At 56.9% G+C, this 10,184-nt stretch overlaps 4 protein-coding genes across 5 annotated transcripts in view; 2 read left to right on the top strand and 2 right to left on the bottom strand.

Moving 5' to 3' along the window:
- Positions 1–263: 263 nt before the first annotated feature.
- Positions 264–2,105, top strand: H310_09096 (hypothetical protein). The gene has a single exon (XM_008875062.1). It carries the CDS (start codon positions 317–319, stop codon positions 1,910–1,912), a length of 1,596 nt encoding a protein of 531 aa, XP_008873284.1. The 5' UTR covers positions 264–316; the 3' UTR covers positions 1,913–2,105.
- Positions 2,106–2,121: 16 nt separating this feature from the next.
- On the bottom strand, positions 2,122–6,387 carry H310_09095 (hypothetical protein; the record flags this gene model as incomplete). The annotated part of the gene is made up of 6 exons (XM_008875061.1): positions 2,122–3,479; positions 3,527–3,674; positions 3,733–5,022; positions 5,080–5,378; positions 5,429–5,844; positions 5,900–6,387. The coding sequence occupies 6 exons, from the start codon at positions 6,385–6,387 to the stop codon at positions 2,356–2,358; spliced, it is 3,765 nt and encodes a 1,254-aa protein (XP_008873283.1). The 3' UTR covers positions 2,122–2,355.
- A 1,424-nt stretch (positions 6,388–7,811) lies between these two features.
- Positions 7,812–9,836, top strand: H310_09094. Of its 2 annotated transcripts, XM_008875060.1 has the most exons (2): positions 7,812–8,317; positions 8,363–9,836. In XM_008875060.1, the coding sequence occupies exons 1-2, from the start codon at positions 7,912–7,914 to the stop codon at positions 9,637–9,639; spliced, it is 1,683 nt and encodes a 560-aa protein (XP_008873282.1). In that variant the 5' UTR covers positions 7,812–7,911; the 3' UTR covers positions 9,640–9,836. The 2 variants fall into 2 exon arrangements, with proteins under 2 accessions (XP_008873282.1, XP_008873281.1); XM_008875059.1 differs by having other exon boundaries at positions 7,812–9,830.
- Positions 9,651–10,184, bottom strand: part of H310_09093 (hypothetical protein) — a gene marked incomplete at both ends in the record, with an annotated part of 2,059 nt that continues 1,525 nt past the window's right edge. Inside the window, 3 exons of the mRNA XM_008875058.1 lie at positions 9,651–9,794; positions 9,856–9,958; positions 10,015–10,112. Coding sequence (XP_008873280.1) covers positions 9,651–9,794; positions 9,856–9,958; positions 10,015–10,112 — 345 coding nt within the window. The remainder of the gene's footprint in view (positions 9,795–9,855; positions 9,959–10,014; positions 10,113–10,184) is intronic.

Here is a 10,184-nt window from a genome sequence, read left to right as displayed (position 1 = left end):
GTATTCAACCTAACGTCCCGCTAGCCCAAACAGATTGCATGAAACCCATACACGCTTGCACCGGTGAGGCGATGCCCTATGCGGCAATGGCCACCGGTTGTGGCGCGACTGAGTTGTCTATAAGTGAGAAGAGCACTGAACAACGTGCCCACCCCACCATTCGTTCAACGTCGGAATTGCTGCATATCGCACAACTCGATGTCATCAACCCTACCGTGGCGAAATCTTGGCCTTCAATTGGCCCATCAAGTTTAAGTTCGGACGATGGAGAAAATCAAGTGGCCATTTCCCATTCATCCGACCACCATTGACGAGTATGGAATCTGCGCCATTGATGAGTCCCCTGCTGCCGTCTCGCCAGCCCTCTGCGATGTCGACAAAGGCTATTGCGGCTATGCTTGCGACGGTCGCCGGGGCGCTGGTATACGTAGCCTCCTCCCCAAGGGCATCGAGAGTGGCCGACATGTTCGCAGGTGAAACCATAGACATGAGCCACAAGCGCGGCCAGCCCACCGAGTCGTTCGAGGGCGACCTTCGCCTTCGATGCAACGAAACGTACATCACCCAAACATTGGATCACTTTACGGCTCACCACGGCACGTACGAGCAGCGGTACTTCACGTGCTCCGAACACTGGAAGTCCCCGAACGGACCGATCTTCTTTTACACGGGCCACGAGAGCGACGCCGAGAGCTTCCTCAAGGCGACGGGACTCATGTGGGAGAACGCGGCGGAGTTTGGCGCGCTCTTGGTCTTTGCCGAACACCGATACTTCGGCAAGTCGTTCCCAAAGATCGCCAACGCGTCGTACATTGAAAGCCTGCGATGGCTGTCGTCAGAGCAAGCGCTGGCCGACTACTCAGTTCTCGTCAAGCATTTGAAAACGACTTTGCACGCCGAAGCCAGTCCGGTCATCTCGTTTGGCGGGTCGTACGCAGGCATGTTGTCCGCCTGGTTTCGAATGAAATACCCGTTTGTCGTGGACGGCGCGATCTCTTCGTCGGCGCCGCTGCTAGCGTTCAAGGGCCAGAACCCTCCAGTTGACCCGGAAGCGTTCTCACGCATAACGACCTTTGTCGGAACTCCTGCGGCCGGTTCAGCTGCCAACTGTGTCCCAAATATCCGCAAAGCGCAACAAGTGATTGCTTCGTGGGGTGCTACTGCCGAGGGCCGTGCCAAGTTGACTACGGCGCTTGGTTTGTGCTCGGTGCCGCCGTCCCAAGACGTTGCGATCGAAATCAGCGACAGCTTGGTTAGCACGTACACGGAATTGGCGGAAGGCAACTACCCGTGGCCGTCCGACTACTTTGGGGACCTGCCCGCGAACCCGTACCGCGTCGCCTGCGACCACTTGAAGGACGATTTTGCCAACGACGAGGCCGCACTCTTGGCTGGCTTTCGCGCAAGTGTCGGCGTTGCGACCAACTCGACGGGGGAGCTTCGATGCGTGGACTGGAACTCGACGTACCCCATTGAATCGGAAAACTTGTGGTCGTACTTGGCTTGCTCCGAGCTGTACATGGTCATCAACGACCAAGACGGCGTCCGCGACTTCTTCCGCCCGTCCAAGCAAAACGAAACAGCGGACGCTGAACAGTGCCTAGCCAAGTGGGGGGTCGAGCTCCGTCCTCTCTGGGCCAACACGCAGTACGGTGGCTGGGACGGCATTCGCGCTGCGTCCAACATCGTGTTTTCGAACGGCAACTTCGACCCGTGGGGTGGTTACGGCGTGTGGGAATCGCAAAGCGCCTCGGTGATTGCCATCGCGATCGACCAAGGCGGGCATCATTTGGACCTCATGTTCAGCAACGAAGCGGACCCGCAGTCCGTCCGCGATGCCCGCGAGCTCGAAAAGAAGGAAATCCGCAAGTGGATTGACCAAAAGCGCAACGCCCCAGCTGACTCTGTGTAGACGAAAATGCATGTCGCGTCCCCAAGCGTAAAATAGTCGATGTGTCCTTGAATCTGTGGGCTTGCAACCCTTCCCTTGATGTTTGTTGCACGTCAAGGGCTTGCTCCAAGGAAACTCTCGTGACACTACCCATCTCACTCTGCGGTGCCACGCCTTGCCGTCCATTGCACTTGACCAACACGTGCATGCTTCAGCATCTCATGACATGCCACGCATCCAGTAGTCGGAATCGTTATCGAACTGACCACCGACTGGGATCCCTGGACTGGTTCCTTTCGCATTGTGCAGGTATGCGACTTGTCCATTGCCGCCTGAATTGAAGCCCTTGAACTCGATCCATTGGCATGCGGGACACGCAACGCCGCTCTTAAGTTGCTGCGGGACATTCAACGCTCGACGCTTAGCAAGTCAACGTTCATTGCTAGGATTCAACGATAAAGAGACTATGGGGCGAGGACACCGCCGTCCTTGGCAAGTCGATAGAATACGCCTTCTGCCGCGATGAGCGCCGCCGGCGTGTCCATCTCGACGACCCGACCAGCATCCATCACCATGATCCGGTCCGAATGCATGATCGTGTGCAGCCGATGCGCGATTGTGAGCACGGTCGCCTCGGCAAACTCGGTCGCAATCACCTCCTGCAAACGCACGTCCGTGTCGTGGTCCATCGCAGCCGTCGCTTCGTCCAGCACCACGATCTTCGACTGCACCAGCAACGCCCGCGCCAGGCACAGCATCTGCCGCTCGCCCACGCTCAAGTTGGCCCCCTTGTCTGCCACCTCCGTGCTCAGCTTGTCCGGCATGTCGCTCACAAGCGCGAGCAGCCCTGCCTTCGACACCACCGACCACAACGCAGCGTCGTCGTACGACCCGAACGGATCCAAGTACTGCCGGAGGGTCCCCTTGAAGAGGACAGGCGACTGGGGAATGATCGAGAGCTGCCGCCGCAGGTCTTGCTTGGCCACCGTCGCAATGTCTCGGCCGTCGATGTGGATCGACCCAGACACCAACGGGTACATGCGGAAGAGGACCATGGTGAGACTCGACTTGCCGGCGCCCGTGCGGCCGACGATCCCAATCTTTTCACCGCCCGCAATGTTGCACGTGAGGTCCCGCAGCACCATCTCGCTAGTTGGTTTGTACCGGAACTGAACTTGCTTGAACGAAATGGAGCCTTTCGTGATGGCCAGAGCGGTGGAGGTGCCTTGCGGTCTCATGGCTTCCTCGGCGGGCAAGTCGCAGTACTGCAGCACACGCTCAGGAGACACCATGTTGATTTCGAGCCACGAAAAGTTGGACACAAGATAGCCAATGTTGGCGTCCGCCATGAGAATGTAGTTGAACGCCAGGCCGACCAAGCCAGCGGACAACGCGGACCGGAAGAACACGAGGCCCGTCGCTACGATCATGACGATGGCCGTGCCCTGGAGCTGGATGCACAGTTCGAACCACGCGTTGACGCTGCACCGAGCAAACCGCACGCGGTGGTTTGAATTAACATGATGCGCATGTCGACTCACGGCGCGCTCGATGTACGTGGCGCCGTACACACGGACGAGCATGAAGCCTACCGGAAACATCAAGTACAGGGACGGCGATTGGCATAAGTCGCACCATGCTCAATTTCGTCCAAGAAAGTGAGCACGGGGGAGTTGGTGATGTTCCACAGACGCGTGAGCTCGCGAGACGGTCGCAAGTACAGCTGGGCCACTCGAACGTAGACATAAATAAGGGGCAGAAAAAGAAGACCAAACCACCGCACCTGCAAGTTGACCAGTCAGCCACCCCACGATCCATCGAATGCAATCGTGCACACGTACCACAAACATGGCCGTGAGGAGCGACGACGCCACCGAGAAGAACCACCCAGTGACACCAGCGTAGCTGAACGGGAGCCGCGTGTCGATGCTCGCGATGTCCTGGGCATATCGATTCACGACGCGGCCGATCGGATTAGCATCGTAAAACGACATTGTAGTTCCCAAGAGGGACGTCGTCAGCTTGTCGAACAGAACCCGCGACGCACGGACGCCCGACACCGCGACGAGAATCGTGCGACATAGCACCGCCACCATCATCCCGAGGCACAGCGCCGTGTACATGCCCAAGTACCACTGAGAGTACACGACCGCGTCGTCGCTGGACGTCCACACGCCGAGCCAGACATCCGATCCGACTTGCAACACCTGTGTCGCTGTTTGGAACGCAAAGAGGAGTCCGATCGTGCGCCACCCACCAAACGCAGCAATGTACGATGCGTACACATCGAGCCCGACTCGTCCGATCGCTCGCTCTTCTTCGCCCAACTGCTCGGATATTGCATGGTCAAAGTGCTCTGTCCACTTGTCTCCAGCCTCCATTGTCCGCGGGGACCACAACGGACTCGGCAGAGACCCCACGACTGGCTTGGCGACGCACGGAACCTTGATGATGTCGATTTTGGCCGCCATTGGGGCGGATGGCTTTATGTGGGAATGCTCCATCGATCCTTCGTCCAGTTCAATCAACCGATTGACGCTGGGTGACCCGATGATGTCGCCATTGTGGGTCACCAAAATCACCGTCTTGGACTTGAGTAGCGTTTCCACGCACTTGGACATGATCTCCTTCTGCACGACCGCGTCGATCGCAGCCAGCGGCGCGTCCAGAATCACAATGTCCGCGTCACTGTAGCACGCTCGGGCCAAACTGATGCGCGCCTTTTGCCCCCCCGACAAGTTGCGGCCCTTCGACCCCACCTCGGTCAGGTCCCCGAACGCCATCAGCGCAAAGTCCGGCAACAAACCGCACGCCTCGACCACCCGCATATACTTGCGCGAGTCAAAGGGCGACCCAAACAGGATGTTGTCGCGGACACTCATTTGCTGAATCCACGGCTCCTGCGAGCAGTACGCAATGGATCCGTAGACGCCGGTCGTGCCCTTGGTCTGGTGCATCTCGCCAAGGATCGCATTGCACAAGCTCGACTTGCCGCTCCCGACCTTTCCATGGACGACGACGAGGTCGCCGCGGGACACGGTCAACGAGATATTCTTGAGCGTGGGAGCCATGCTGTCCGCAGCATCCCACGTAAACGTTCCGTTTTCAATCACCACCATTGTTGGGCCATCCTACAAGGGATTCCCGTCCGTTTGAATCAGGGCAAGAATGGGGTTAAGCCAACTCACATGCTGCTTGGGGGGAGTGGGGCGTATGGGCTTTTCGGGCTGGTGCAAGTACGACTTGATGCGGTGCAGCGATACCTGGGCCTGCAGGACGGACGTGACGTGCATGGGCAAGTCCGAGAGAGGGATCTGAAGGAGGCGAAACAGTGCCAAGGACGTAAAGACTTTCGACGCGGTCAACGGCTGTCCCAGCACTAGTGTGTACGCGGCAAACGATGCCGTCGATACGAACAGTGGCCCTGCCCAGAAGCTGAAGATGCTCGACGCGGCGATCACCATAAACGTCCAGATACGTGCCAGCTCTACCAACCGTCATGTCACTCGTGAGATGGCAATTCGCCGTTGACCTTACCTTTGGCGCGGCGCTGTTGCATTTTTTCGCGGCAGCGGGCTTCCCACGCATGCAGTTTGACGACGAGGATCGATCCAAACGTTTCTTTGACCACCTGCATACGATTGTCACGTGCGGTCGCGACATCGCGGTACGCATTGGACTGCCGTCGCGACACGATTGCTGAAAAGCCCATCACGAGCGCGATCACGCCCATGCCTGCAAAGGATGCGGCGCCGATTTCGCGGTATAGCATCGTGGACGCAATCGCAATTTGAATTGGCATGATCCAGAGGTTGTGAAACGCTTTGCAGCCGAGGACAAGGGCATCCATGTCGGACGAGTAGGCGTTGGCGAGCTCCACAACGCCGGGGGCGCGGTGGTTGCCTTTGGACAATAGTTTTCGGAATAACAATCCTTTGAGCGCCCCGACAAAGCTACAGGAGCAACAAGTGAGTGGGGCATGACGTGTTAACGCTTGAATCTGCGTACCGAATGCCTATGGTTTCCTCCACTAGAATGGTGTGCGACGCCAGAAATGCCTTGGCAAGTTTTGCCCCAAGCAAAACGACCAACCACTGGTACAAATGGGCCATGTCGCCGGTGGAGGCAACGACTTGGCCGAGTACCATCGGCCCGACCAATTCGAGGAGCCGCGTCGACGCGGTCCAGATGCCTGTGACAGCGAACGAATCCCCATACACCTGCAATGCTGACCACACGACCGAGTGAGTCTTGTCAAAGACCGCGGCGAATCGATCTGTGTTGAATTCGCATGTGTTGACGTCTTCCAGACTCCAGATGTCGTCCATCTGAAGCTGGTGTGTTCGTCGCACGAGCGGCATGCACCACGACAGGAACAGCTTTGACACCATAGACGCACTGACGGCAGGATGGCGCTGCAGCACACGCAGGCCGAACGTGGCATACTTGTGCGGCTCGCCCTTGAGCTTCTCTTGCAACTTCTCGGACGGAGCCATGCACCAGTCGCTGGCGGGTCGCAAAATGGGCGACGAGTGGAAAGGCGGTGGGATGGCGGCTTGTATTTTGTCCTTGCCATCTGATTGGTCCACGACCGGCTACCGCCGTTATGATTGGACAATTCTGAAACCGCTGATTGGCCACCTCAGCACCACAAAAAGGTGATTTATATGGCGCTAAACCGATTCTTTCCTCAAAGCTTTTACAATGTAAGGGAGTCGACTGTGATGTGCTGCCGCATTGTGGAGCGCAACAACCTCCTCGACATTGTTCAGGAATGAGGTGTTGAGCTGGTCGAGACAACGCTTCGTGTGGATAATGGAGCCACCCGCAAAAAAGCTCGGTGGAACGAAGGCATGCCACCTTAGGGATGCTTGGTTGAACAAGGTGGGTACACTGTAACTGCTTTGGAGGATCGGGAAGTGAAATTTGCCCCAGCTATTCATGTCATGTGAGGGCGGCTGCGACGTGGATACAGCACCTCCCACATCGTAGAGTCATATGTGCCACATCGCGTGTTTGGCGTGCCAATTGGCCCAGCGTCCATCATACACACAAAAACAAGCACCGACGGATTGAGACAACGCACTTGTTACAAGTCGCCGCTGTTCAGCGGGACCATCTATGGACGATCCCCTTGGGAGTTCGTGACGCTGGATCGACAAAACCACCAACACAGTCGAACTCATTAGAAGGTGTGTGGTCATTTTCCTCGTAATTTCACAACGTGGAACTCTCGGGGTGGAAAATGCTCGAAACTGAAATAGGCACTAAACCGATTGGCTTTTGTCTGGACCTCATGCCACTACGGCCGCATCGGGTTCACTGACAACGAGCTGCGACAGTTGGGCAACCGACTCCTTGCCGGCGCGAGGCTGCATGTTCTCCACCGCGCAGCCTCGACGCCGTCACGGCTCGAGTGCTGTTCTGACGACGTGGTGTCAGGACGAGATTTCGGGTTGCTAGGCCAAATCGGCGAGCGGCAAAAAGTGCGATGTAGGCGCTGCCAATCAATACCACCTACCGACAAAAAGCCGGAAAGGCGACGATATGCAGCCGCTACTGCGATGTGCTTTCGCTTGCGTTGGCTGTGGAGTGTGCATGGCGCAACGAGACGAGGACATAGATCCCAGGATGTGCGGTGGTGTGCAAGGCGCAGCCTCGCAGTAGTAGCTGGACACTCCAACCTGTGCCCCTTTGCTCCATGGCGCTGGATTGATCAAGGATAGGAGTTGGAGAACATGAAGATTCCGTGAGAGGGCGTGCTGCTACGAGCGATTTCTGCACGCCACGCACTCGTGTATTGTAGTTGATGTGGATGTGTTCGACCCTCCGACGACGTTTGGTCGCTTGTTCGGAGGGATTCGGATAAACTTGTGATTATCCGTACAAACAGCCTTCAACCATTGCAATTTCGAGGACTGTTCAAACCGACCATCATTGGGCTGCGCCGCGGCGGACAAATTACGCGCCGACTCCTCCACACGGCGGGACCATTTGTCCATTCCTTAACATCCCGCACGATGCAAACTTCGTTATCTCTGATTGCTCATGCACAACATCACCCCGGCACTGAAGCCGTCACGTTGCAGTTCACATTGAAAGGGATCGACAGGCAACTTGTGCGACGGGTCGACGAAGAGCTCAGTCGTGTCCTTGTCCGCATCGAACGGCTTGTGAACCCGATTGAGAACAAACGAGGCTTTAAGTCCTCGACGAAGACGCCGAAACCTTCGACCATGGCACTCATGAAAGCAGCCGCCGTGATTCAATTCAAAACGGGGAACCATGCCGTCCTTCCCCCAACGCTGCCCGTCCTCGATGCGCTTTATGCGGCAGCGTACTTTTGCATCAACGAAGTTACGTACCATATCATCCACAATGAGCCCCGTGTCAACGCGATTGCGACCGTCGACAAGCACTTCAACGGTATCTCAATCCGACCCTCAATTGACTTGATCTTTTGCACTCCAGACGAATGTACGTGGACCTGGCATCGTGGTGACGTCCTCGTTGGTTCCAGTTTTGTTTATACACCGACATCTGACGATGTCGGCCACGCTCTGACCATTGCATGCACGCCGCCGCCGTCTCCAGATGCATCTCCCGCTCGAGTACCGATCGAACCCGTTGTTGTGCACACGTCAGTCGTGCAGGCATGTCCCGACCGGTCTGTCTTCGGTCCGCGACAGATTTTGGGTCGCGTGCCTCCATCCAACGACGGTCTTCGTCTCATGACGTACAATATCCTGTACTCCAAATATGCCCGCGCCGACCGCGAATTCAATCGCATGTATCCGTTCGCGGCACCGGGGGTGCTTCAAGAAGCCTATCGCATGCCGCTGGTCGCGCTCGAGCTTTTGGAATCACGTCCGGACGTCGTGTGCCTCCAAGAGATGGGGGAAACCATTTGCAGATCGTACTTTGAACCATTGCTGGCGCATCATGGGTACAAAGGCGTGTACGCTGGCAAAGCCGGGTCGACTCCCGAAGGATGTGCGATTTTTGCTCGAAACGATACCTTTGAAGCAGTTGAGACGGAGGTGGTGGCATTTAGTGCAGCCATCGATTCGCTTCCTAGAGACTCCGCCATCACCGCCTTCCTCCACTGCCACCCCCAAGTTGATGCTGCCATTCGTCAAGTGCCGTCTGTCGGCCAGATTGTGACCCTACTCGACAAGCGGCATGGACACGTCGTCCTGGTGGCCAACACCCACATGTTCTATCGTGCAGACGCCAACATTGTTCGGCTGGTGCAAGCAGCGCTGTTCACGGCCGCGATTGAAGCCACGGTCGCTCGGTTGAGCGACAATGGAGCCACCAAAGTCCGTGTCGTCGTGGCTGGAGATCTGAACGCCCGACCTATGACGTCGTCTATCCAGTTTTTGCTGAACGGTCACGTCGGATGTAACCACGACGATTGGCAGCAGGCGCGTGCATTTCGATGGACTGACCGAGACATCGACGACAGCGGACGTCCGTCCGAGGGAACGATGGACGTGCCGACGCAGTTTTCGCACAGCCTAAAGCTGCGTCGCGCCGTCGAGACTGAATTCACGACTTACCTGAGGAACCACGAGTTCACGTTCCAGGACACGTTGGACTACATATTGGTCGACCCGACCTCGTTCCGCGTCGTGCAGCAATTCCCCCTCTTCACGCTCGAACAAGTCGACTCGGAGAAGTCCCTGCCCTCGACGGTGTTTCCGTCGGACCACGTGTCCATCGTCTGCGACGTCGAGTACACATAGCGGCGGTTGCATCACCAGAGCATAGACCTCGAACAGCCATCGTTCAGTCGAACGGTTAGATCGAGAAATGAAAGGTCTTGGCGCACTTCGATCGCGCTCTTCGGGCCTTGGCACCCCATCGTCGTTCCCAGCCCACCGTTCAGCTTTAAGATGACCTGCCACGCATGAGTTCTCGGTGAATACATCTGAATCTAGAAGATGCAGACGAAAACGCACGAGCTTATCCAGCAATTCGTGTTTGAGGCTGGCATCGTTTGGGCACGCCTCGACGCTGGAGCTGTTGATCACCATGTCAACCGGAGGTGGGTTCACGACTTTCCTAAGGATGGGATCGTCATGGCATGCAGTACTCGATGGGCGTGGCGTGATGCGTACCAGTCAATGGGGCTCTTCTTGCTCGAGCAATACTTGCGAAAGAGCTTCATGAAGCCTTTTCGCTGCCGCATTCCCAGTAGTTCTGACGCAGACAACGCCTATGGTCATGCAGCTCGGTGAACTAAAGTTATCTAGACGAAGAGCGTGCCTCGGACATTTGGTCCTCCACA

The sequence above is a fragment of the Aphanomyces invadans genome (assembly GCF_000520115.1).
Source record: "Aphanomyces invadans strain NJM9701 unplaced genomic scaffold supercont1.20, whole genome shotgun sequence".
NCBI lineage: Eukaryota > Oomycota > Saprolegniomycetes > Saprolegniales > Verrucalvaceae > Aphanomyces > Aphanomyces invadans.
The sequence above is the reverse complement of the archived record's forward strand: the minus strand, read 5'-3'. Positions and strand labels throughout refer to the sequence as shown.

Bases quoted from the DNA above. Each gene is read 5' to 3' on its own strand.
- H310_09096 (XM_008875062.1), top strand. From the start codon at position 317: ATGGAATCTGCGCCATTGATGAGTCCCCTGCTGCCGTCTCGCCAGCCC.
- H310_09094 (XM_008875059.1), top strand. From the start codon at position 7,912: ATGCAAACTTCGTTATCTCTGATTGCTCATGCACAACATCACCCCGGC.